This window comes from Ogataea polymorpha (assembly GCF_001664045.1).
Source record: "Ogataea polymorpha strain NCYC 495 leu1.1 chromosome Unknown OGAPOscaffold_5, whole genome shotgun sequence".
In the NCBI taxonomy this organism is placed as follows: Eukaryota; Fungi; Ascomycota; class Pichiomycetes; order Pichiales; family Pichiaceae; genus Ogataea; species Ogataea polymorpha.
In genome coordinates this window covers 287750-312615 of record NW_017264702.1, presented here as the reverse complement: position 1 = coordinate 312615, position 24866 = coordinate 287750, and the positions used below count along the sequence as shown (strand labels likewise).

Sequence of the window (24866 nt, the reverse complement as noted above, 5' to 3'; positions counted from 1 at the left end):
GAATCTTTCCAGATTTTTTAGATTTCGAGCTTGACGATGTTCGCATTCAGAATTGGAATTAGATCCGGATTTAACAGAGCCTCGTGGATAGGTTTCCGCTCTAAGCGCCCCAACTCCACTCAGATACCTGGCGCGAAAAAGCCTAAGGGAATTAAATTGCTTATGCAGGAGTACGGATACTCTGCTCTCGGGGTGTACTTTGCTTTGAGCTGTATCGACCTGCCCATCACCTTTCTGATGGTACATTCTGCTGGAGAGGAGGCAATCAAAGAGTACCAAGACCAGTTTCTCAGATGGATTGGCTGGCGAAAGGGCGATCCAGTGAATTCCGACCAAGAGACGGGGAAATCAAGCGAGTCAGGATATTCCACCTTGTGGACTGAATTTGCCGTTGCGTACGCTATACACAAATCCTTGATATTTATCCGTCTACCAATCACCGCCGCAATTACCCCAGCAGTTGTGTCGAAGCTGAGAAAGATGGGATTCAACGTTGGAAAGATCACCAGTGCCGCCAGACAAAGTGTTGGAGAACAAGGTATCAGAAAGACGCTCACCTCGGACGGTCTGAAGAACCTGGGAAAAAACATCAATCACGATCCTGCAGCATTAAATCCGAAATTCGGCAAGCCACCCTCGAAGGGCCAAAGATGGTTCTTTTAAGTGTACATATAAATATTGATGGGTTCAACGGAACTTGGAGTAGTATTTTTCCTCTTCAAATCTTTTCGCCACTAAGTCGAGCACTTCTTTCGGGTAGACGTCTTCCAACTTCTCGCCACCAAGAAGAACTCTATCCTCGTGTATTTTTTGTTCCTCTTTCGTCATGATCACCACGTTTTGCAGCGAGAGTGGCTCGTCTCTTTTCCATCTAGAAAGCGCTAATCTCGTCGAATATCCACTAATAGGCGACTTCCCACGGAAAACCTCTTCTAGGATGTAGTTGACATCACTCATAGCAATTTGCACCCTTTGATCTTTTTGCCCAAGTCTGGCCTGCTGTCCTGCCAAGCTTTGCAAGATGCCGTCGTACACTTTGATTCGGTTTTTACCCTCAATTGGCTCCACAGGATAACCAGACACGGTGGTAACAAGGTATGTTGCGATAGTCAGACCAAACATGGCGGGCATCGTGCCCAAAACCGGTAAGATCCGCACTCGGAAATTTTGCAACGCACTTAACTCGTCCACATGACCTTTTTCAAACTCTTCATCGGGAAGAGGGAGCAGGCTTGCTTTACGAGGGTCTGGCTTCTCACTCGAGAAGACACAAGGAATGCCCTTAATGATTCCTTTTTTCTTCAGTCTGCGTCTAACAGAACGTGCCAAAGGATCTTCGTCGGAAGCAGAAATATCCGCAATGTTCACTCTTGTGGAGTCACTTTTGCAAGCAGCTCCCATCGAAGAAATCACCGGCACATTCTTTTCGTAGCAGAAGGTCAGCAAATCAACTTTGGTATCGATGTTGTCAATGCAGTCGACAACATAGGAAGGACTGCCTTTCAAAATCAGGGACTCGGCGTTCTCGATGGTGAATAGAGTGTTGATGGCCTCGATCTGGCACCAAGGCGCAATCTGGAGCAAATGTCTTCGCAGGCAGTTCACCTTTGGAGTGCCCACGTCCCTTCCGGTGGCAACTGCATGTCTATTAAGGGAAGACAAGCTGACCTGATCAAAATCAATGATCCTGATCTTTGACACCCCTGATCTGACGAGGGCAGTCACACAGTTGGATCCTACTCCACCAGCACCAACAACAACAACAAACTGTTCGCGAACTTTCCGCATTCCGTCTTCACCAAGAAATGCATAGTTTCTTGCAAGCTGCTCTCTAATAAGTTCTTCTGAGAAATCTGGGATCGCAGAAACTATTTCATTGGTTGTAGGCCCCAAAACCGGATTTTTGGACTTGGAGAAATAAAAATGAAGTGCCTCCACAACAACGGTGGTTGCTATTGCTGTGGCAGCGGTCCAAACAACAAAGCTAGAACGACCCATTGGAACTGAAAAATTGTGAAAAATATTTACTTGAGTTTCTAGGCTGTGCAAAAAGTATAGTTTTAAAATGCCATCTCAAGATCGAGAATTCACCGGGCTGCGCCGTGAACAGGATCCGAAGCTAAGGAGGGCACAGAACTAACTTTGTTATTTATATAGCATATTTAAAAAGTGACTTATTGATGCTCCTAATCACAAAGACATAGTATTTTCGTCAAAGCACCCAATTCAACATTGTCTTGTGGGTTTGGCCGAGTGGTTAAGGCGTCACGTTTAGGCCGTGATATCGAAAGATGCAAGAGTTCGAACCTCTTAGCCCACATTTTTTTTTCAACCGCTTTCTCTCCTGTGGCAGCAATAGTCCAAAAATAGCTTTCGACAATGCAGCATGTCCGGCTCTTTCGTATAAGCCAGCTATCAACCTTCGCGACATGCATCCTGTAGATTATGAACTGTCTCAATACTCCACTTACTCCATGTAATTATTTTTGGTACGCAATTGAAGTTTGTAGATCTAGCCCAGCAGCCACTTTAAATTAAGGGTTTGTCATAATTACTATTTTTTTTCTAGTGCATTTTTGAGTCAGTCTTTCAGCTCACCAATATTGTTTGCAAATCCTGTGCAAATACTGGTTAGTTATAGCTGAATAACTCTTGCCCCAGTGCCATTGACGTACTGTGTATTCCAGATTGCGTTCTTTGGCTATTAGAATTAATAGTATCGCTGACTGCGAATTCCTTGTTTCACCTGGAAATGGGTTCCAATCACAACGTGCCGGATATAAACCATCCGGAGCACCCCTTTACAACTATTCAGACGTCCGGAAACAAACCAAGAACCATCCATGTGGCTCACAGACGCTCTCCCAGCGAGCTCACTACATTGATGCGTAAGTATACAGTGCATTTTAATTACTAACTCGCCCTTCAGTGGAACAATTTAATTTGCAGCGTCAGCTTGAAATTGTTCAGGCTCAGCAACAGCAGATACTTCAGCAACAACAGCAATTCACCCAGCAGACGAGCTATGCTCAACCTGGCTACAGTTTTCCGGGCGTGTCGGCCATGCCCCCACCTTCCAACACCCCAAGGCACAATAGGAGGGCCTCTGGAAACGTTAATCACGAACAGGAACAATTCCACACTGTCCGAGGTCACAGAAGAGCCCAATCATCTGTTGCACCTGGCACCCAGCAAATCTACAACAAACAAGATACCCGACAACAGGCTCTTGGCCACACCAGGAGGCATTCTCTCGGGGTCTCAGAAGCCAAGCGAGCAGCCGCAGAGGCCCAGGCTCAACGGTCTGGACAGCCATTGAAAACCGATTCTTCCCTTCCTTCTTTCAAATTCCCTCCAGACAATGATGACGACAACTACCAAGTGCAAAGTGGTCATCACAGGTCCAAATCGAACATGTCCCCTCAGAGATCCTTCCAGTTTCCTCCAAGAGATAACTCCCAAACATTGATGCCTCCTCCAGTTAACTTTGGCCATGAAAGACGCCAGTCCGGTAATTATGGTTTTAGAACTGCTCCGTCTGACATCAATGGCAACTGGAGAAAGCAGCAACAACCGATACCATCCCAGCAACCAATATCGGGATTTGATTCTCCATTCACACCGGGACACAGAGCGAGGTCTTCATACGGTGGTTCTGTGTCTTCACTGGCACAGTTCAACCAGTCCCAAAATGGCCAGCAAAGAAAATCTCTTTTTGCTCCTTATCTTCCTCAAAGCTCTCTTCCAGAGCTGATTAGTGAGGGAAGGCTGGTCACAGGTGTTCTTAGGGTGAACAAGAAGAATAGGTCGGATGCATATGTTTCCACAGATGGATTGCTAGATGCCGACATTTTCATTTGCGGCTCCAAGGACAGAAATAGAGCTCTAGAAGGCGACTTGGTTGCTGTTGAGCTTCTTGTTGTCGACGAGGTGTGGTCTTCTAAACGGGAAAAGGAGGAAAAAAAGAGAAGAAAGGATAATATTGTTGCATCCACAGACATTACAGACGATTTCCACAACGACGCAAGCACCAGCTACTCGTCTTCGGCATCCTCAAGCGCACTAGCAGACACAGCTACAACGGAAACCCCACCGTCAACTCAATCCTCTTCAGGTGTCAGCCGTGGATCCGGGTCTTTGAACAGAAGAGGATCTTTGAAGCAACGGCCCACCCAGAAGAAGAACGACGATGTAGAAGTCGAAGGGCAGTCCCTGTTGCTGGTGGAGGAAGAGGAAATCAGCGACGACTGCAAACCTTTATATGCCGGTCATGTGGTCGCTGTTGTAGACAGGATTCCTGGTCAGCTTTTCTCTGGTACTTTGGGGCTTTTGAGACCATCTCAGGCCGCCAAGGAAAGAGACAATAAAGATAAAGATGATCAAAAGCAATCTAACAATTCCAGGCCAAAGATAGTCTGGTTCAAGCCCACAGACAAGAAAGTTCCTCTCATTGCTATTCCCACTGAGCAAGTACCAAAAGACTTTGTTCAGAACCACGAGAAATATGCGGATCAAGTGTTTATTGCATCCATCAAAAGATGGCCAATAACCTCATTGCATCCATTTGGAACACTGGTGGCACAATTAGGACCTATGAATGACCCAGAGGTCGAGATCGATTCAATTCTTAGAGACAATAATTTTCTCTGCGATGAGTATCCAGAGGATGAAGACAAGTACGTTGCTGAGCTGCCGGATGTGACTGCAGCTCTGGAAGATGAGCATAGAAGAAATTTCAAGGACGAGTATGTGATTGCCTTCACACAGACAGGCTCTTTCTGTGATCACGCTCTTCATGTCAAGGTCCTTTCGGAAACCAAGATCGAATTGGGTATCCACATTGTCGACATTACACACTTCATCAAGCAAGGATCTGGGTTGGACAAACGATCAAAGAAACGGTCCCATTCTGTGTTTTTACCCCAAAAAACGGTCCATCTGTTTCCTGGAAAAGTCAACGATCGAATTTCTTTCAAAGAGAACAAGAGCAGCTTGGCTGTTTCGGTTGTCTTTGAAATTGACTCCACCACTTTTGATATTGATGGAGTTTGGATGGGAGAGTCAGTGGTGACTCCTAAGCAGGAAGTGGACTACTCTACCATGGATGAGATCATTAACAAAACTCTTAGCCAAACAAGTGAAGGCATCAATGCAACTTCTGGATACATTTCAACACTGGCATTGATTGCTGAAGGGCTGAGAAGAAGACGACTGAACAACCCCGAACTGAAAATTGAGCCAGTTTTGCCATTGCTCGACAAACTTGACGACGAAAACGTGAGATTGTCTTTGAACATTTTCGATAGTTACCCATCAGCAACGGTGATTGACGAGATTTTCCACAATGTCAATGCTGCCGTTGCGCAAAGAATCCATGCAATTCTAGGAGACAGAGCCTTTCTGAGAAAGTACTCGATTCCAACACTTACAAAATTCGAGAACTACAACAAGAAGGCAGCCCATCTGGGTGTAAGTCTCGACACTACGAATGCTGCTTCATTCCAGAACTCCTTACTCAGTATTGAGGATCCGATCAAACGGTCTGCTATTGAAACTATTTTGATCAAATCCATGCCAAGGGGAAAATATGTTATTGCTGGCAAAACAGATGCAGACAGTTTAAATCATTATCTTTTCAATCTACCAGTTTACACGCATTTCACTGCACCATTGAGAAGGTATTCAGACATCATTGTCCACAGACAGTTGAAAGCTGTTCTCAATGACGATATTCATAACTACAAGGAAACCTTGGACTCACTCAAGATGAACAGCGATTATTGTAACTTTAAGAAGGATTGTGCCAAAGCTGCACAGGAGCAGGCTATCCATTTGCTTCTCTGCCAGACAATCAATGAAATGAGCTCTGAATCTGGCCAAATATTAACGATGGGAACTGTCATCCAAGTTTATGAGTCTTCATTCGATGTTCTGCTTCCAGAATTCGGCATTGAAAAACGTGTTCACGGCGATCAACTTCCATTGCAAAAGGCCGAGTTCGACAAATCCGCTCGCGTGCTAGAGTTGCACTGGGAGCCAGGTGTCGATTCAGCAACGTATATTCCGGACGACGAAAAGGAGCCGCTCTCTTACAGGTCGTCGATCAAGAACAAGTATCGCTCGCCATCTAGTACTGCAGCCAAATCTCAGAGTAAACTGGCCTTGGAGAATGGAGGCCTTATTTCTGCTGAACTAGCCAAAAAACTAGAGGAACTGAATATCAAGCCTCCGAAGGTCACAGTCCCTACTCAGAACACCACTGCTCAGAAACCAGTCTCAAGTTCTGTGAAGAGCGTTCCCGAAACTTCGCCAATTGGAACTCTGGAGAGAAATGTTTCCGACCCACAGACAAGTCTTTCCACTGCGATGGCATCGTTATCGACAGAGAGTCCGGTTGACTACGATCCTGCTCTTGCGCCATATCTTTGCGACTGTATCATCAGAGTCGAGAATGATAGTTACATCCAAGAGATCAGAGAACTCAAGCAAGTGCCCATTCTGCTGCGGTCTGAAGTGGGAATGGCGCTGCCTTGTTTGACCGTGAGAACATTGAATCCTTTCTCTGCCGTGAAGAGGGAGTGATGTCTTATTTCTACGCTACCTTCGTTTAATGAGTCCCAATACCTTTTTCAGCTAGCAAATATCCAACCATGTTAGTCCTTTTTGGCAGGCATGATGCTGCCAAACAGTCCTTTCGTCGTCAAGCTTCTTGATGGCGGCTGCCCATGTCCATTTCTTTCGTTTTCCACGCGGTCGTCTAATGCGTAAGAAACCTCGTATTGGTTTTCTGGGTCTTGGTTTATGTTTTCATCGACACTCCTGTCGATCAAATATCTTAGCGAGTTGAACCAAATTCTGTGTCGCTTTTGGGTCGGACAGGTGATCTTGATCGTCCTGTCCACAGAGTGAACAAGAATGCTTTTGTGGTACAATCCAGGAGGTAGTGGATTGTTGTCCTCAACGGACTCGACTCTACTAATTGCCAGGGCCCGGATCTTGTTTTCGGAAGGATCACCAAGGATAGGATTGGCAGCAGACCAGTAAAGCGTAAGGCTGTAAGGGTGAATCCAGAAGTATCTTTCGTGTCTGGCTTCAGAGAGAGAAGACAGCGGACCGAGCTTTCTGTAGTATTTATAAAGATATTCTCCAATGATTGTTTGAGTAATTGCGGCAATCATTTCCTGGTCGGTGAACTTGGAAGTGGCCGTTGTCTGATCAGTAGACGTAGTAGCGTGTCTAGCTAAGTGGTTCATTGAAATGCTAGGCTGACTTTGCTTTATAACGTCTGCAGACAAGACACTTGGCTCGTCCTCTTCCAAAACAGTCGTGGCGGGCTTCTCACTTTCATCAACTTCTGTCTTATGGTTTTTGTACCAGGCGTGGCTTCTGATTAGTTTATTGTAGTAGGTGGAAGGAACGACGACGATGTTGGACTCATCAACTGTCCTCGAAACTGTAGTAGCCACGAATTTGGACTCTGGAATGAGCATATATCCTTTCGATTTGCATATCTGTTTGAGATCGCTATCAAGAACGGGATTCTTCAAGTTTCCTTGTTCGTTCTCAGGCACAAGCTTGAGCTTAAGTTCGGCAGCTTTGGCAGCGAGATCCTTAGAAGTGATCGGCCTTTTCCTCAGTGCTTCGATTTCTGATGAACTCATGAGTTTCAAACCCAGTTTGCTTGCTGCTTGGCTCAGGTCAGCTCTTTTTGGAGCTGCTTTAGGATCAACCACGGTCATACCCAAAGATCTGGCGGACGCATGAAGCCTTGGAAGATCGATCTTGCTATTCTCCTCAAGTTTCCGCAGTTTGGAAGCTTCTATGGTCTCCAAGCCGTGTAATTTGGCAAGTTCTTTGAGCTTGTGCACGTCCAATCTTTGGGTTTGTCTCTTCTGTCCAACAGGAACAAGCACAAATCCCAGTTTGGAGGCATGCTCCTTCAACTCTTCTTCTTTCATTGTGCGATCTTTGGAGTCGACAGGTTCACTTGGAGCATCCACATAGACAGTTTCGCGCGGTTTAGCTTGCGAAAGATGGTCCACCTCTTCTTTCGACAAGCAGAGTAGTCCACTTTTGGTCACAACTGACTTGGCCACCTCGAGAGAAGGAGAGACCTGTTTCTCCAAGTCTAGCTCTTTTCTAGTCGCGGTCAGTTGTTTTGTCAGCTCCTGCACTTGCTTCTGGACCGTCTGCAGGACCCTGGACTTTTCACTCAACTGCTTTTGGCAATGGCCGAGCTCATCGTCCTTTTGCTTTTTCTCAGAGACAGTCATGACTACAAGATCAAATTTGGCAGCTTGCGATCTCGCGAAATCACTAGTTTCTGTCTCCTTGAGCTTTGCTGACAATTTTGACACCTGTGACTTCAATTTGGACACTTCTTGTTCGAGCTTTGAGATGACTTTCAGCTGGTTTTCCTTTTTGTCATTTTCATTCTTAGCCACCAAGACAAAGTTAAGCCTGGCAGCAGCACTCTGCAGAAACTCGACTGTCGGCCTGTTAATCCGATCTTGCAGCTGCTTGACTTGAGAGTCGAGTTTTGCCACCTGTTGGTTACGCTCGCTAACTGCATCTTTCGACTTCTTTAGCTCCTGATGCAATTTTTCATGCTCCTGCTTATCCAGCATCACCAGAGAGTATTGTTTGGCCAATTGTACAACTTGTGACTTTGAAGGATTGGAGAGTCTCTTTGCCTCCACTGTCTCCATAACGCTCAGTCCAGCAGCAGCAGCAAGCTTGGAGACAAAATCCTTGGAGGGATGCTCGGCACTATTTTTCAGCAACAAAAGCTCCTTATGCTCCTCTGGATCAAGCAGCACAAGGTTATGCTTTTCAAGAATCTCACGGCATTCTTCAGGAGATGGTTCAACTTTCCGCTCTTTGTACTCTTTTTCACTCAATAGTTTGTAACCCGCATCCCTTGCTTTTTGCATAAGGAACGAAACAGGCGGCGAGTCATAAGACGCAGAAACTTTAGCTTGCTGATCGGCAAGCAGTTTAAGCTCATTGAGATGAGCCCCAATGTGCTGAGGGCCAGCTCTTTTCATTTGCTTCACTGGTTCCTCAAACTGAGGGCCAAGAGAACCAACAGTTTCCAAAAGCTCCTGATAGTCTTTCTTTTTGAGAGCAACCATGCCCGACTTGTCAACTCTTTCAAGCAGCTCGACCGGGGTAAGCGATCTTTTTGAGGACACAAGAATGCTTTCATAGGACGATTTAGACAAAACAACCAAGCCTCGTTCCGCACACCGTCTTTTCAGAGACTCAACTGTCTCAGCCGACTCAAGGGCCCTTTGCTTGCGCGGAGAAACGTTAACCCCACTGGAAGAAGATTTTGCTACAAGCAGTTCGTACTCATTGATGGACAGAGCCTTATAGCCCAAGTTGGAAAGCTTGCTGCTCAAATATGGAAGGGTTGGATTTTCCACGGTTTGTTGAAGCGAACGTAAAGCTGCAGCAGCAATCTCGACAGTTCCGTCAGTCGCCAGAGTAGCAGGGCGTTTGATTGGACTTCCAGAGTCAATGTTCCGTTTCACAGGACTATTCACAGGAGTGCTCACAGCTTTGAGCGCTTCGTTTTCCTCAACCGTCAAGATGACCAGATTTTTCTTTGCTGCCATCTCCTTGATATATGAAACGTCTGGAGAGGCAAGCTTGTCCTCTGCAGCCTTGAGAGCTCCCTTGAATACTTCGATATCTTGTTGCTGTTCCTTGACCTTTGCAAGCAGCTCTCTGTGTTCCGCAGCCGGCAAAAGATCCATGTTGTGGTTTTTTGCTCCACTTTGCAACTGTTCCAGTGACGTGACTTGGGTCTCCAATCTCTTTTCAACCTGTCTTAATTTTTCTTGCACTGTATTCAGCTCAATGGTTTTGGTGTTCAATGCAGCCTTTAGCTTTTCAAACTCTTCAGCAGGAATAGACGCTAGCCCCAAATCATTGGCCTTTTTGTGAATAAATTGTGCACCTGGGTTTTCCAGCTGATCTTGAAGTTGTTTGATTTCAGCCTCTGCAGTCTCGAACTTATTGGCTTTCCCTTCAAGTGCTTTGAACTCAAGCAAAGGAAGAACTGTAAGACCAACGTTGGCCAGCTTGTCCGTGTCGATAGTGTCGTAATTTGATCTCTTCACCAGCTCTTCGTACTCTCTTGTTTTGAGCGGCACCATATCAAGCTCATGGCACCTTTGTTTCAGCTGCTCAATTGGAGAGTGCACATTGGCGTCATTAGGCAAAGCAACGATGTCGTATCCTGTAGAGGCCTCAATTATGGATCTGTCAGATGTCTTGTCGCCAGATTCAGGCACAAGCTTTAGTCCATGCTTGGAAGCATATTTTTCCAGGTATTTTATTTGCGAAGTTTCCATCTCATCGTATTCGTCCGAAAGATTTCCCAGCTCGTCTTCAAGCATCTGTAAATTAGAATATTCCGAGTCCCTGGCTGTGGTATTTGCGGCAATGCTTTTGTCGAAGTCATCCCATTCATCGCTTTCGGCGACAGATTGACGTCTGGTCGATTTTTTCGGTGATTTGGTCTGCTTTCTCTTCAGCTCATCCTTCTCCGCCTTCAGCTTGGCCAGATCCTGTTTCAGCTTGGCAATCGTCTTTTGCGCTTTTTGTAGACTGGCCGTGTCAGACTCAAGCATTGTGTTTTGAGATATTTCACGAATTGGAGACAGCGAAGGGTCGAGCAACAACGACTCGTCGTACTTTTCATATTCAGCGTTCTCGTCATTAGCAGGAGGTACGTCTAATCGTTTATTCTCTGATACAGACAACTTGTGCACTTTCTGGTGCAACTCGTCGTTTTCATCGTTCAAATCGGAATTGCGTTCTTTCAGCTCTTTTATCGTAGCATTCAACTGCGATAGTTTAGCTGTGGTCTCCTTTTCCAGAACCATTTGCTTTTCCTGATAAAGCTCAAGCTGCGCCCTTAAGCTTTCCAGCTCTACATCTCTTGAAGACTTGTCCTTGCTCGTTTTCTCGTACATCTGCTGTAGCTTCACTGAGTTGTCTCGCAGATCGCTGAGTTGTGATTCGAGTTCCCAAATTCGTTCACTGGAATCCTCCTCCTTTTCGCTCAGTTTCTTGTTCAACACTTGCAAATTGTGTAGTTGCTGGGAAGTTTGGGTGTACTTATCTTGTAAATCAGATAATTGTGCTTTTAATTGTGTGTTTTCATGGTTGAGTCGACGAGATTCCACCAAAAGGCCGTCACTCAGGTCACTTAGAAAATCATTCCCCGATAGCGGACGCCGTTCAGAAAGCGATTGTGCCCCAAGACCTAAACTATCACGCTACATGGTTAGTTGGAGGGGAACGTGATACTTACTTTCCTCCCTCTCGTAGCTGAATCCGTGTCGATTGTCGCAGAGTCAGAGTTTTTTCCAAGCCGTTGCTGGAGGTCCTTGAATTGCGCCCTCAGCTCACTGGCCGATGACTTGCCGTTCGACGAGTTTTTCTTGGATGACATAGTCTCGTCTGATCTGATGATTGTTTATAGCAAAATAATAAAGTAATATATAACCCTTACACCGAAAAATAGAAGGACGATATTTGTAATGGTAAGTAGTTGGATTCAAGGCACTAACACCAGCTCAAACTTAAAAAGCTGCAGAAAGAGCAGGCCAGCAAACCAGTGTCACAGTCTGTTCCAGTGGCATATATCCGTGCTAAAAAGGATTTACAAGAGTACGAGGAAATTCCTGGAATAAACATCAAGTATGACGAAGCAAATCCAATGAGAATCGACCTAGAGGTCTGTCCCAACGAGGGATTATACCAGGGCGGCAAATTCAAGTTCATCTGCGAGGTTCCAGAAGACTATCCTAATCGAGCTCCAGAATTCAAATGCCTGCAAAAAATATACCATCCCAACATCGATCTGGAGGGCCATGTTTGTCTCAACATCCTGCGAAACGACTGGAAACCAACACTGACTCTACAGTTGGTGTTTGCTGGAATTCTGCATCTGTTTTTGCAGCCAAATGCCAACGATCCCCTGAACAAGGACGCCGCCAACGACTTGTCAAAATACCCTGCCCAGTTCAAGAGGCACGTTCTGAACGCTATGGCAGGAGGATATGTGGGCGACGAGAAATTCGATAAAGTGGTAGACTACCCAGACAGAAGATACCTATGAGATAAGCGGTATGAGAACGTATTCATCATTATATAAATCTCGTAAACTAAACCATGCATTTATTCCTGAATATCGCCCGTCGAAATAAATCCATGTCCACTGACTGCGCCGCTGCCCGACACAAGCGGCGTGAAACCATTGTGAGCAGAGATATGGTCGTTGTAAGAAGGATGAGCGTCACCGGCATTCTTAATAATCGTCATAGAAGAATGTTCCACAAGACCGGCCCCGCCGTTATTGCTGACAGTCTCTCTTAACTCAGGAGTTTTGTTCATGTCTTTCTGGTTGTACTTGTCAGCGTAGGAATATTGCGATCTGCTGAAAGAGGCGAACGACTTTGTTGGAATTGTCGTCCCCTGGAGTTTAACAAAACATCTGGAAGCGGTATTGAGGTTGAGAATACACTTTGGAGTCATCTTGACTCTCATCACAAGGATATGCCATGCTTTTATATCATAAGCTGCAGGATGCCAAATTGACCACGGGGATACGGGGCGTGCGCCCCGTGCAACCGAAATTTAAAAAATGGTGTCAATTCCTGTACCCCGGACAGCATTCTTAATTAGGTAATCGTATCGGAAATACGGGGATCCACTACAGGAACATTGTGGAATCATCGAGCAATCTAAATGGTTCATTGCCTTTTCGGTACTCGACCGGGTTATCGATAAAATATGTTTCGCGCCATGCTTCCATTGTGGCTGAGTCATAGGGGCCATATATTTCTTCCTGTCCCGGCCATCTATAATACCACACATTGGCACTTTCGTCCTCTCTTTTTCGTTTGCGTTCAGAGCCCGAGGCAGCGGGCAACTTTCGCATCAGCTCCTCTCTTGAAACTTGGTAGATTTCTGAAAATCCATCTTCCAGCACCTCAACGGCGCTCATCACTTGCGTAATTTGCTCCCGCACACATTTTTCATGCTCCTTCTGACCTTTCTTCCTTAACCTTCTGGACTCACCATTTAGCCGCTGAAGCAATTCGACCACAGTTTCCGCGGGCTCCATCAGCTCACAGAGTTTCTCTATAACCTCGTTGACGTTGGCAGACCGCAATCGCCGAGCCTTGTCATCTTGCTGTTTCCGCCTCTCCTCCTCCTGTCGCAATTCGGCTGCACGAGCTTTCTTTATATCTTCTTTTTTCACCTCGTCTAGCCAGTACTCGTCTTCGCTTTCTTCCTTGGTCCGCACATAATTGCCGTCTTGATCGAACACCCCTTCCTCCGTCTCCTGTTCAAGGTTGAATGCCTCAAGTTTGACTTCCTGATCGTCTTCCTCCTCTACTCTCTCATTCGAATCGAGCTCCAGCTCTTGGCCAAAGGCATCCATGTCCAGCGTCTTTTTCTCATCGTTTTCGCTGTCTGAGTCGGATCCGTAAACATCTGTTTTGACCTGTCTCAGTCTGCGCCGTCTTTTTATCTCGGACATAAATTGAAAAAATTATTCATCGCCATGCCCTGCGAACAAAAAGACATAGACTTCGATTCGCTGTTGAACCTTGAGAACCAGTACTATCAGGAAGGTTTCATCGAAGGGCAGCTGGAGGGCTCGAAACAACAGTTTTTAGAAGGAAAGCAACTTGGCATCCAGACCGGTTTCCAGCGTCTTCTGGTCCTCGGTCAGTATAAAGCACTAGTCGCAATATGGATTCATCAGACGCAGCAAAAAATCAACGCCTGTGCTACAACGGATGACAAGGGTAAACCTAGACAGTACCCCAAGATTTTACAGAGTCTGACCGAGTTGCAAATGCTTATTGACACTCTCTTTGAGAACGGCCGAGCACAAGTCACAAATAACGATTCCGACGTTGAAAAATATGATAACGTTCTCAAGCGGGTTCGCACAAAAATGAGATCGGTTTGCCCCATTTTTAATGAAAACTATAACGATATTGAGGAGATCGCAATGAAGGTGGGAGGAACGATACAAACAGAGAAGAAAGATGAATGGTGAGATCTAATCTATCAGGAAGTTTTCTATTTCAAATCCCACTTCGTCCGAGAACTTCTTGATAACGCTCCAGTTGACGTTGCATTTCCATTTGGTGCCGCCTCCGATGGTGTCCCCTAGTTTCAGCTTCATGATAGATTTGAGCGTCGAGAGCGTGGCTAGTTCCGATAAGAGCTCTACGTCGTTCAATAAAGGCTCCTCGCAGTTCTCGTCATATATTGCATGCAAAATAGCCAACAGCCGCTCGAGCGTGAATGCCTGGGGGGAGAGCATCCGAGAAGACAACTGGTCGCTTGATTTAGTGCTTTTTTTCTTGGAATGACGAACTTTTCTGTTCGACCGCGCTTCTCTCTGTTTCGAGAACAGAATTAGATCGTATTTGGGGTCGTCGTAAGATGCAAGGTATGCTGCAATCAAAATGTACTTGGTCTTCTTGGGCAGGTCGCTCGACGGAATGTCAGCACTGGCCAGGTCGTCCAGGAGACCCTGCTCGCTTTGCAGCAATGACTTATTCCGCTGAAAAGTGGTGAGCACGTCATTGACGCCGTTCTGGATGCGCCCGAGCTCAGTGACCGGGTTGATGAAAATCGGCCACAGCTTTGCCAGCACAGGGACCATGAGCCCAATATCTGTACCAAAATATGATGTGTAAGTGTCTAATATGATATCAAGAAATTGTCGAGCAAAGGATTTGAACTGGAGGGGAGGAAGAAACGAAGGGCTTGAATCGGTTATCCGGTCAAGCAAGATGTCCTTGATCTGGTTAATGGAATAGCATGTAAAAGCGATGGTAGGCAGGGCCAAAGTTTGGATATTTAGCGAGTCACTGCGGTTCACCACGTAGACAAACGTGAACAAATCAAGAGCTGAACTCTGTTCATGGGCTCTCGACAGCGCTGTGCAAAGCTCTGACGGGTTTTCATTTGGAAGCAATCTTTCCACGCGATCGAGCACAAACACCACGGGCAGATGTCGCACGCCGTCGGACATATTGATGTATATGTGTTCAATCTGTTTCAGCACCTCCACAAAAGTTCCAAGTCCATCGCATTTACCAATCATTTCGGCGGACTGCTGGACGTTCAGTTCGAGTAAATTGATCAAATTGCGCAGAATTGTGTGCAAGATTGTTTTGCGCGTGAGACAGTATTCGCATTCGATTTCTGAAAACAGTATTTGCCCATTCCGCTGCAAATGTTCAAAGTACTTGCGCAGAGTGTACGTTTTGCCTGAGGAAGAAGGGCCCTCGACCAGCATCGACGGGGCCATGAAACCATATTCCGGATTTGCATACGCTGCAAGAAGATCCAGTTGGTCTGATCGGAACGCGCATTGGACCCGCGAAGCTGTTGGATCCATAGATCTAAGTTGTAGCTGCTCTAATTTTTAGAGCTTGAACGAAAAGAATTTCGAGAAATTAATTTTCTAATCTTATTATTATTTAGGCAACCGTTCAAATAACGACATTGGATCATTTCGATAGCTACGCTTAACTTTGGGCCGGACAATAAATACCATGTCAGAGAGTTCACGACTTTTGCCGCCTCCCTATTTCCAGTCGGAGGAAGAGCCTCCTGAATACGAGTACACTCTTGAAAAACCTAAGGAGCCCGTGGAGTCTGACAGTTTCGAGGAGTCGTTCAAGATTGCTTCGCCCAAATACCATGACAAGGTGTTTACCTTAATCTTTTTTGCCACACTGGTACTATTCGGCGTCATGGCTAGCCACAGCATAAAGAACGTCACGAGCCATGAGTACTTGTATCAAATTCAGGCCGCGGCAAACCCGTCTTTGTGGCCTCTCGTGGTCTCAGCCTTTGTGATCCCAATAATCTGCTCCGTGGCGCTGCTCGTACTGGTGTGGGCCTATCCGCTCTTTTTTGTCCTCGCAGGTTACTTCCTTCTTCCGCTAGTGATGTTCGGGCTCGCCACCAGTCTGTTTGCAACGGGGAAACCAGGAGCAGCAGGAATCGTTCTCTTTGTGGGATTTTTCCAGATATGGTATCTGGCATCGATCAGAAGAAATCTCACCTTCACTAGCTTGGTGTTTCGCATCATCATAGAGACCATGGCAGATTATCCCTCGACACTAGTGGTTTCATGCTTGAGCTCCATTGTTTCGGGCATATGCTCTCTGGGCTTTTTTGTGCTCGCCGCAATCATCGCTTACGATCGTCTCAAACAAGACGACGACAACTGCCCACACGAGAACGGCAATGACGTTTGTGTGTCCAACACCACCCTTGCTGTCGAGTTATTCACGCTATTCACCGGCTGTTACATATTTGAGGTTCTCGAAAATCTGACTCACGTGACCATCAGTGGAATATATGGGTCGTGGTACTTCTTCCACCGGTCTGCAGTGAAGCCGCGGAACCCTGCCTGGGGGTCGTTCAAAAGAGCCATCACGTACTCGTTCGGAAGCATCTGTTTTGGATCGATAATCGTGCCGATTACGCGCACAATCAGACAGATTATCACCTTTGGAAAGGAAAAAGTTCTCAACAGACAATACGGCCGCGAAGAAGAAGAGCAAAATGGACTGCTGTTCTGTGCTCTCATCTGTCTATTTTCCATACTCGAATGGCTTGCAGACCAGGCAGAGTTCTGGATCAAGTGGTTTAACAAATTCGCCTTTTCGTATCTCGCACTCTACGGGAAGGACTACCTGTCGTCGTCCAAAGACACTTACGAGCTGCTGAGATTCAGAGGTCTGCTAGTCCTAGTGACAGACTGTTTGGTGGAGTCGACCTTGACGCTGTACTCTATCCTGATCTCTTTGACGAGCGGAGGCTTCTTCTACCTACTCTACAAAACGACGTCCTTGTTTGATCGTCTGCCTCAGGAGTTTGTGATTCTGGCATTTATAGTGCAGCTGCTCTTGGGCTTATTTATCGCCAAGGTGACGCTCAACTCGTTCAATTCCGGTTTCATCACGTTCCTGGTCGCGCTGTGCATTAACCCAGAGGTCTTTGAGCAGAACTACCACGACTACTATGTCAAGCTCACTAATTACTATCCAGAGATCAGCCATACTTTGAAAACTCCATTTCCGGACTATGTATAAGTTAAATATTTTTTAATGGAAAAATTTAGCGATTGGAGAGATAAGGGCACGGGGATCTCTCCCTTTATGCCAATACCGCCCGCCAAAAGGCCCGTGATGGTGAAGTATGTGCTGGGTCCCGTGATGGCACTTTTAAAGACAGTTCTGTCGGTATTTCTGTTCTTGTTGGCGGCTCTATGCTGGCCTGTTGGATTTTTGTTCAGGCCGGCACTCAGGTTGTTGCTGCTGGTGATGTTCAATGTTAGCGAGATTGAGTTTCTAGCTGATGGAGTCAAGAAGTCCAATACCAAACTGATCAACTTGAAGCGGCCCGACAGTAGCCAGTTGGTGTTTGTCAACTTTTCTTCTCCGTTGGACTGTCTTGTCCTGTACCTGGTGAGCAAAACGAATAACTGCATTTTCCTTACCGCAGACAGCAGGGGAAATCTCAGGAAACTGAACGGTTTTTTCGAAACCTTCAGCTTTGCTCTAGCTCAACCTGAAGTCTCCACACAAGCTGCCGACGCGGTGGACCTGTTCAAATTAAAAAATAACGTGCTATTTGTCCTAGCGGAAGGTACAACTTCCAACAACAGGAGCGTTCTTGCATTTCCGCCGATAGAACTGGCCGCCTTGTACTCCGCATATAAAGACACATTTGAGTTCAAGGCGATCAGCATCAAAGTTCTGCCTCCCTCATTGGTGACCACTCCCATCCCTCAATCGACAGCGTCGTATCTTTTTGCTCACCTGAGTCATACCAAGCCGGATGTGAAGTTCAAGCTCAAGATCTTTGATCTTGGGGATTTAAAGCCAACCACCATTAGGGAGAAGTTGTCCAACTACGGATCTCTCAAGTTGACCGGCCCAGATCTCGACATCGTCAAAAAGCTGTCCTTCATCTCGGCCTATAATAAAACTAGTCGCCGTGTATAATAATTTATTTAGTGAGACCTGGTTTAGGAGGCACAAACTCTCCAGACGGATATTTCAAAACCGCAGCATTCGTGTAGTCACTTCTCCTGGTACCTCCAGCCCTGCCCACTCTTAGGTACAGTTTCTGTTCCTCCGAATGGTTAGAAGCGTATCCCAGCAGCTCAGCGAACTGGTCGTTCTCGGCAGCAAGGGCCTCCAGGCTCACAGAGCTATTCGGACCGTTGTACCACTCTATGTCGTTGATGAGGAGCGAGTACCGATTAAGTTTGTCGTGAGGCGAGATAAACTCGCCGTTGATCATTACCGGATTATCTGTTTCGCGGATCTGCCAGGAAACACTGGAGTTCGAGCGCTCGTACCCCAGAAACTCCGGAGGCTTGATCTCTCCTGTAGGATCAGACCGTCGCAGTGATCTGTCGGTCTCCTCGATCGATGCGAGTCCCCACCGTGAAACCCCGTTCACCAACAGACCAAGCAAGACACCCTGGAACAACATTGCAGTCATACCTTTGGTGTTAGTTCCTGGAATAAGGAGCAGAGCCAGGATATAGTGATGGATTCTGAGGTTCAGACCAGAAAGACTTCCCAGCACCGTCAGAGCTCCAATAAAGCCAAGATACAGCTTGAGGTACATCTGAAACTTGCCGGCCTTCCACAAGTGGTACGCCTGGACAACCACGCCGACGGCTATGGTCATGGCAATGCCCAGCGTTGCAAAAATCGACCCTGGCTGTGTAAGGATGTCCGTTATGGTGAGCCGGTCTACAGGAAGCCTGTCGAATGTGACGTTGTTGAGCATTCCGACCCAAAACAGCGGGTACCATATCAGAGTTTTGCAGATGGGCGATGACGGGTGACTGAGGGTTGTTTGACAGGCAGCTTTCCAGACGACATAGAGGATGAAGCACAATGGCAGCAGTCTTTCAAAACCGAGCGAAATGAGCGTGGCCAGAGACTCCGGGTCCTGGGGTTTCACCACAAGCGGTGGATCAAATGTGAGAATGATTGTCCAAAATCCACTGATGCAAATTGTCCAATAGGCCAGGCTCCCGCTGGTTGACATGTAAATCACCGGCAAACCCAACAGAATGTTGATAAAGGCAACAAGAACTCGTGGATCGTAGCAGTTGTGGCACTTTGGAGTTTTCACAAACTGATAAGATGCTGGGAAAAAGCTGTCAAAACCTATGGACCCATCTCTAGCAGGGAACTCTGGCTGCGGTCCAACGAATCTGATTTTGGCACAGCCGCCAAAATAGGGCGAGACCAAGCCGGCGTGAAGGGCTGCTCCACATGGAAAAGAGTCCGCACGATAGGGATAAGAGAGGGTGTCATTTTCGAGGGTTTTGCTCCTGCCTCCACCTATCATGAAGCTTCGGTACTTGATATTCTGATCTCCAACCGGAATTGAAGAGTATGTGATAGATTCAGAATCGCACAGCGCCGGACACCGCAGAACAATTTCTCTATCACTGAAAGGCGCGCACTTTGCTCCTGCAAGCCCGCACCGCTGATTTTTGCCCTTCCATATCGACGGCTCTCCACGGCAAGAAATACTAATAATATCCATTGATTCGCCGGAGGACTCATCTTGATAAGCTGGCTGCTCCGTCAAGTAAGACGAAAGAGCCTGCTGCAATATCACTAGCCAAAAAGCGTAGTATAAAAGGATGAAGGGGAGCTTGATCTTGGTAGGAAAGGAGTTGGAAATTCGGGAGGGAAAGTTTTCGAACTGTTGCGCATAAGGGCTCTTGATATAAGGCGGATCATCCACCGGATGCGCCGGACCATGCCAAAGGCCCTCTAGAAAGGCTTTGAACTTAGATTTCGAAGAGCGCAGAGGGGCCTCGTTGTTCAGATGTGAGAACTGGCTCCCCAGTTCCGTGGATTCCTGCGAACTGTTGGAGCGAGATTTAACAATTCTGTGTAGCTCTATGTCATCAGAGATGTCAAACACCGAGTCTGAAGAGACCATTGAGAAATATGCGGGAACTTATAAAACAAAGGTGCAGAATACGAGATGATCTTTTTGCAGACAGATGAAAAACTGCACAGCCGTTGAAATTTAGGGTAGCAAACGATGGTAATGGGGGTGCTAAGTAAGCAGGGCCGAATAAGGGCGTGAGAGTCCAATACCGGATACCAGCTTATTATCGTACAAGGGACCATCCGTGTAGCAAATTTCAGCCTCCTTTCCGGTCTCTTGCCAAAGGGTGTTGTACCATGTGCTTTTCTCGACACTTATATGCATGACACATTTAAATAAATTTTCAGTGAATAAAATATTTTTCATTTATTTCCAATGAGTGCTGTAGCCGGATCACACAAAGATAACGAACTCCTGGAGTTTGAAAGAGCTCGCTCGGCCACTCCTGCTCCTGAAGAATATGACGACGTCAGAATCGCTGGCTATGAGCCCCTGGTTTCTCCTGCTCTTCTTCAGCAGGAGGTGCCTCCAACAAAGGCGTCTCTTGCTGCCGTTATTAAGGGAAGAAAAGCGGCCAGTGCTGTGGTGAAACAGCAGGACGACCGTTTGCTGGTTGTTGTTGGGCCTTGCTCCCTCCATGACCCGGTCGCCGCCATGGATTACTGCAGACGTCTGAAGAAACTGTCTGATGAGCTTTCTGGCGAACTGGTAGTGATCATGCGGGCTTACCTTGAAAAGCCTCGTACCACTGTGGGATGGAAAGGACTGATCAATGATCCAGACCTTGACACGACCTTCAACATCAACAAGGGTCTCAAGATCTCCAGAAAACTGTTTGTGGAGCTAACCAACGAGGGAATGCCTATTGGTTCTGAGATGCTCGACACAATCTCTCCGCAATTCCTCGCAGACCTTCTGTCATTTGGCGCTATTGGAGCCCGTACCACAGAGTCGCAGCTCCACAGAGAGCTGGCTTCCGGATTGTCCTTCCCTATTGGTTTCAAGAATGGTACCGACGGGTCTCTGGATGTGGCGATCGACGCCATCCAGGCCGCTGCATCTCCTCACCATTTCATGGGTGTCACCAAGCATGGTCTAGCTGCCATCACCACTACCAAGGGAAACGATAACTGCTTTATTATTTTGAGAGGTGGCAAGAAGGGCACCAATTACGACGAGGCATCTGTTGCCGAAGCCAAGTCCAAGCTCCCTCCAGGAGGAGTTTTGATGGTGGATTGCTCTCACGGAAACTCCAACAAGGACTACAGAAACCAGCCGAAAGTGTCGAAAGAGGTGGCCAGACAAATCGCCAAGGGTGAGGATAAAATCATCGGGGTTATGATTGAGTCTCACATCAACGAGGGCAAACAGTCGATTCCTAAGGACAAGTCTCAGCTGAAGTACGGTGTCTCTGTCACGGACGGCTGCGTGTCGTGGGAGACTACTGTGGAAATGCTCACGGAGCTGGCCGAAGCCGTTAAGATTCGCCGGACCCTAAAATAGATTTTGTACACGACTGTATAATTTTTCAGGTTTTTTAAGATTTAGTCATCTTGCAAATATTGGTATCCGGCAATGACAAAGGAGGTTGTCCATGTGATCGATCTCGAAAGTGGGAACCTGCGCTCACTGCAGAACGCCATCGAGCACCTGGGATATGAGGTGGAGTTTATTAGACGTTTAGAAGACGGCTCTTTGAGGCATGTCCAGAAGTTGATCCTCCCTGGAGTTGGCAACTTTGGCCATTTCGTTCGCGAGCTGCGTGCGCGTGGGTTTGTGGAGCCTCTGATAGAGTACATAGACAGTGGCCGCCCACTCATGGGGATCTGTGTTGGGTTACAGACATTCTTTAAACGGTCCGAAGAGAGCCCAGAAGTACAGGGTCTGGGGCTTGTGGATCTTGATCTCGGCCGATTTGACGAGTCAGACAAGTCTGTGCCAGAGATTGGATGGAACTGTGTTCGTGTTTTGGGTTCAGAGGACGGCAAGACACTGTATGCCATGGATCCGGGCTCCAGATTCTATTTTGTCCATTCTTACGCAGGAGTCGTCAGCAGCGAGGATATCGACCGGTTGCAAAACGAGGGCTGGACTTTGGCCGTGGCGACGTACGGGTCGGAGACTTTTATTGCCGCTGTGGTGAAGAATAATATTTTTGCTACGCAGTTCCACCCAGAAAAGTCAGGAGCTGCTGGGCTCCGGTTGATCGAGTCGTTTTTGAAGCAGGAAAAAAATACTACTATTGTGAACAGGGCTCTTGATGATGTTGAGAAGACCCCTACGGGTCTCACACGTCGTGTGATTGCTTGTTTGGACGTCAGAACTAATGATAATGGTGATCTCGTTGTCACCAAGGGAGATCAGTACGATGTCCGCGAAAAAAGTGATGGCGGAGACGTGCGAAACCTGGGGAAGCCGGTGGAGATGGCCGAAAAGTACTATCGCCAGGGCGCAGACGAGGTGACGTTCCTCAATATCACATCGTTTAGAAACTCTCCAGTGAAAGACGCTCCTATGCTCGAAGTGCTGAGACTAGCGGCCAGGACCTGTTTTGTTCCCCTCACAGTTGGGGGAGGAATTAAGGACGTGGTAGACCCGGACGGGACTCGCATCCCTGCTTTGGAAGTGGCCAAGCTGTATTTCCGTGCCGGAGCAGACAAGGTTTCGATAGGTTCTGACGCAGTGAGTGCAGCCGAGGACTTCTATGCCAATGGCGGCAAATGCACCGGCACGACCCCAATCGAGACGATATCCAGAGCATATGGAATTCAGGCTGTTGTGATTTCCGTCGATCCAAAAAGAAAGTACATTGCTGATCCTACCAAGTGCAATCACAAATGCATTGAGACTAAATTTCCAGGGCCTCATGGAGAAAAATACTGCTATTACCAGGTCACATCGCAGGGAGGCCGTAAAGTCCATGAGCTAGGTGCCTACGAACTCTGCCAGGCGTGTGAAAAATTGGGAGCTGGAGAGGTGCTACTCAACTGCATAGATAAAGACGGAACAAATTCCGGATACGATTTCGAGCTGATCAACCACATTAAAAGTGCAGTGTCGATTCCCGTGATAGCTTCCAGTGGAGCAGGAAAACCCGAACACTTCGAGCAGGTTTTCAAAAACACCTCCGTTGATGCTGCTTTGGGAGCTGGCATGTTCCACCGCGGCGAATACACTGTCAAACAGGTCAAGGACTACATGAGAGAACACGGTCTGTGCGTGCGCTTAGACGAGCAGATGGAATAAGCAGGAACAACCAACGATGCCTGTAAAATACATAATATGATACATCTAATCTAAAGATTTTTCGAACTCCTCTATTTTTTCTGCTCTCTTTCTGGCCTCCTCTTCCGAGATCTTCGTACCGGCGCTGACACTGAACTGTCCGCCACAGCCCACTATCACAATATTGTGGTCTCTGGTGGCGGTGTTGTTGATTCTGGTAGGCGTAGCAACGTCCTCATCCAAGTTTCCAAGTCCAAGCGCATAGGTGTCTGCAAATCCCCACGAAAAAGCAATACCGTCCTCAGTGACAGCAATCGAATGGTGAGAGCCAGCAGCAACAGCCTTACATTTAGGAAGAGTGGTCAGTTTTGTGGCAACAGGAAGAGATCTGACATTGCCATGTTCGTCGGTGATCACACCGTCTTTTGGGAGCTTCTCCTTCTTGATGCCGATCTCTTTCATGTCAAATCGGCCAAAAGTGTAAACTTCACCAGAAGACGATAGAGCCAACGAGTGGTGTTCTCCACCTGTCACATAAACAATGTCCTTACCCGTCAGCTCCTCAATTTCGGTCGGTTTTGAAACGACAGCCCCATCCTCAATGTTAACGTGGATTCCACACTGACCGTATTGGTTCAGTCCCCAGCTCAGAACCCTACCATCAGTGGTTATGGCAAACGAGTGAAATTCTCCTGAGCCAATAGCTTTGACATTTTTCAGTCCAAAGGAGCGTGGCTCCAGAGACGTCATTCTGGTTCTCTCCAAGATCTTTCTTCCCAGCTGGTACTGCTGTCCGTTACCCCATGCATACACAACTCCCTTGGTGTCCAGACCTAGCAAATGGTCTTTTCCGGCAGCCAATTGGACAATGTTCTCGAAATCGGGAATCTTCACGGGGGTTCGTTGGATCTTGACAGATTTGTTGAATCCCAAAATTCCCTCGTTGCATCTGAATGTTCCCCAGGCGTAAACTTCACCCGTCTCGTACAAGGCAGCGGACAAGTTGTCGGTGGCGGCTAGCTGCACAATTTTTTTGTCCTTTGGCAAACCTTCCACGACAGCAGGTGTCGATTCCAAAGGATTCAATTCACCGTCTTCGTCTTCACTATCGGCGTCGGCGTCCTTTAGCTGCTCGGCACCAGATTTAGCAGTGTCTCTTCCTAGAACCCCGGAGTCATTTCCTCCCCACGACCAGACTTGATTCCGGTGATCTAGGGCTAGAGTGTGCATTCCCCCCACAGCAAGATCGACAATTCCGACCTCTTCTTTCTTCAAGAAAGGGTTCAGCCTCGGCCTCTTGACCTCTTTTGTGCTGGCAGCTGGTCCAAGACCTAGCTCGCACATAGATCCCGAACCCCACACAAAGACATCGAGCAAATCAGTTTTAGGGACAGGAATCGTGTTGATTGTCTTCAATCTCGAGGCTCTCAAGGCTTGGAAAGAGTGCGACGTTTTTGCCCTCTTGGCGTCAATTGGGCCCTCTGACGAACTACGTTTGGTTCCATTGACCTGTGTCTCGCTTGATCTTTTCAGAGCCACCATAATGAATATACAACTGGAAACTAAAAAAAAAATAACTGAAATCAAACGTTAGTATTTCTGCCACGGCAAATTCGTTTTATTATTTCCTAATTAAATTTTTT

At 47.1% G+C, this 24866-nt stretch overlaps 15 protein-coding genes and 1 non-coding gene across 16 annotated transcripts; 9 read left to right on the top strand and 7 right to left on the bottom strand.

The window, feature by feature from the left end:
• Positions 1-36: 36 nt before the first annotated feature.
• Positions 37-1916, top strand: OGAPODRAFT_94659 (uncharacterized protein; the record flags this gene model as incomplete). Its single annotated transcript, XM_018357589.1, has 1 exon — positions 37-1916. One exon carries the CDS (start codon positions 37-39, stop codon positions 661-663), a length of 627 nt encoding a protein of 208 aa, XP_018209755.1. The 3' UTR covers positions 664-1916.
• On the bottom strand, positions 42-1915 carry OGAPODRAFT_16780 (uncharacterized protein). The gene has a single exon (XM_018354664.1). The coding sequence runs from the start codon at positions 1786-1788 to the stop codon at positions 688-690; it is 1101 nt and encodes a 366-aa protein (XP_018209756.1). The 5' UTR covers positions 1789-1915; the 3' UTR covers positions 42-687.
• A 323-nt stretch (positions 1917-2239) lies between the features above and the next one.
• Positions 2240-2320, top strand: OGAPODRAFT_t57. The gene has a single exon. It is a non-coding gene; the product is annotated as a tRNA-Leu (tRNA).
• A 248-nt stretch (positions 2321-2568) lies between these two features.
• On the top strand, positions 2569-11369 carry OGAPODRAFT_89035 (uncharacterized protein). The gene is made up of 3 exons (XM_018356926.1): positions 2569-2888; positions 2930-11291; positions 11327-11369. Exons 1-2 carry the CDS (start codon positions 2753-2755, stop codon positions 6580-6582), a joined length of 3789 nt encoding a protein of 1262 aa, XP_018209754.1. The 5' UTR covers positions 2569-2752; the 3' UTR covers positions 6583-11291; positions 11327-11369.
• On the bottom strand, positions 6654-11467 carry OGAPODRAFT_9060 (uncharacterized protein; the record flags this gene model as incomplete). The annotated part of the gene is made up of 2 exons (XM_018356976.1): positions 6654-11291; positions 11327-11467. The coding sequence occupies 2 exons, from the start codon at positions 11465-11467 to the stop codon at positions 6654-6656; spliced, it is 4779 nt and encodes a 1592-aa protein (XP_018209753.1).
• A 109-nt stretch (positions 11468-11576) lies between these two features.
• On the top strand, positions 11577-15333 carry OGAPODRAFT_77067 (uncharacterized protein). Its single transcript, XM_018356266.1, has one exon. It carries the CDS (start codon positions 13589-13591, stop codon positions 14090-14092), a length of 504 nt encoding a protein of 167 aa, XP_018209749.1. The 5' UTR covers positions 11577-13588; the 3' UTR covers positions 14093-15333.
• Positions 11577-15448, bottom strand: OGAPODRAFT_94651 (uncharacterized protein; the record flags this gene model as incomplete). The annotated part of the gene is made up of 1 exon (XM_018357588.1): positions 11577-15448. One exon carries the CDS (start codon positions 15446-15448, stop codon positions 14096-14098), a length of 1353 nt encoding a protein of 450 aa, XP_018209748.1. The 3' UTR covers positions 11577-14095.
• On the top strand, positions 11654-12136 carry OGAPODRAFT_49889 (uncharacterized protein; the record flags this gene model as incomplete). Its single annotated transcript, XM_018355644.1, has 1 exon — positions 11654-12136. A coding segment is annotated over one exon (483 nt), but the record flags the coding sequence as incomplete, so codon positions are not given.
• OGAPODRAFT_9058 (uncharacterized protein) lies at positions 12196-12564 on the bottom strand (the record flags this gene model as incomplete). Its single annotated transcript, XM_018356975.1, has 1 exon — positions 12196-12564. One exon carries the CDS (start codon positions 12562-12564, stop codon positions 12196-12198), a length of 369 nt encoding a protein of 122 aa, XP_018209751.1.
• On the bottom strand, positions 12731-13465 carry OGAPODRAFT_13642 (uncharacterized protein; the record flags this gene model as incomplete). Its single annotated transcript, XM_018353377.1, has 1 exon — positions 12731-13465. One exon carries the CDS (start codon positions 13463-13465, stop codon positions 12731-12733), a length of 735 nt encoding a protein of 244 aa, XP_018209750.1.
• Positions 15449-15557: 109 nt separating the features above from the next.
• Positions 15558-17185, top strand: OGAPODRAFT_16778 (uncharacterized protein). The gene has a single exon (XM_018354663.1). It carries the CDS (start codon positions 15807-15809, stop codon positions 17154-17156), a length of 1350 nt encoding a protein of 449 aa, XP_018209747.1. The 5' UTR covers positions 15558-15806; the 3' UTR covers positions 17157-17185.
• A 16-nt stretch (positions 17186-17201) lies between these two features.
• Positions 17202-19323, bottom strand: OGAPODRAFT_16777 (uncharacterized protein). Its single transcript, XM_018354662.1, has one exon. It carries the CDS (start codon positions 19132-19134, stop codon positions 18076-18078), a length of 1059 nt encoding a protein of 352 aa, XP_018209745.1. The 5' UTR covers positions 19135-19323; the 3' UTR covers positions 17202-18075.
• On the top strand, positions 17202-19323 carry OGAPODRAFT_94649 (uncharacterized protein). The gene has a single exon (XM_018357587.1). It carries the CDS (start codon positions 17223-17225, stop codon positions 18069-18071), a length of 849 nt encoding a protein of 282 aa, XP_018209746.1. The 5' UTR covers positions 17202-17222; the 3' UTR covers positions 18072-19323.
• A 971-nt stretch (positions 19324-20294) lies between these two features.
• Positions 20295-21530, top strand: OGAPODRAFT_82913 (synthase; the record flags this gene model as incomplete). The annotated part of the gene is made up of 2 exons (XM_018356660.1): positions 20295-20298; positions 20429-21530. 2 exons carry the CDS (start codon positions 20295-20297, stop codon positions 21499-21501), a joined length of 1077 nt encoding a protein of 358 aa, XP_018209744.1. The 3' UTR covers positions 21502-21530.
• A 43-nt stretch (positions 21531-21573) lies between these two features.
• Positions 21574-24776, top strand: OGAPODRAFT_94646 (uncharacterized protein; the record flags this gene model as incomplete). The annotated part of the gene is made up of 1 exon (XM_018357586.1): positions 21574-24776. The coding sequence occupies one exon, from the start codon at positions 21574-21576 to the stop codon at positions 23242-23244; it is 1671 nt and encodes a 556-aa protein (XP_018209743.1). The 3' UTR covers positions 23245-24776.
• OGAPODRAFT_89024 (uncharacterized protein) lies at positions 23371-24776 on the bottom strand (the record flags this gene model as incomplete). The annotated part of the gene is made up of 2 exons (XM_018356925.1): positions 24363-24776; positions 23371-24323 (listed from the first exon to the last, which is right to left on the bottom strand). Coding segments are annotated over exons 1-2 (1356 nt in total), but the record flags the coding sequence as incomplete, so codon positions are not given.
• Positions 24777-24866: the final 90 nt, after the last annotated feature.

Bases quoted from the DNA above. Each gene is read 5' to 3' on its own strand.
- OGAPODRAFT_16780 (XM_018354664.1), bottom strand. From the start codon at position 1,788: ATGCGGAAAGTTCGCGAACAGTTTGTTGTTGTTGTTGGTGCTGGTGGA.
- OGAPODRAFT_89035 (XM_018356926.1), top strand. From the start codon at position 2,753: ATGGGTTCCAATCACAACGTGCCGGATATAAACCATCCGGAGCACCCC. The intron at 2,889-2,929 runs GTAAGTATACAG...CTCGCCCTTCAG, and splicing joins CGAGCTCACTACATTGATGC to TGGAACAATTTAATTTGCAG.
- OGAPODRAFT_77067 (XM_018356266.1), top strand. From the start codon at position 13,589: ATGCCCTGCGAACAAAAAGACATAGACTTCGATTCGCTGTTGAACCTT.
- OGAPODRAFT_16778 (XM_018354663.1), top strand. From the start codon at position 15,807: ATGGCTAGCCACAGCATAAAGAACGTCACGAGCCATGAGTACTTGTAT.
- OGAPODRAFT_94649 (XM_018357587.1), top strand. From the start codon at position 17,223: ATGCCAATACCGCCCGCCAAAAGGCCCGTGATGGTGAAGTATGTGCTG.
- OGAPODRAFT_16777 (XM_018354662.1), bottom strand. From the start codon at position 19,134: ATGTCAACCAGCGGGAGCCTGGCCTATTGGACAATTTGCATCAGTGGA.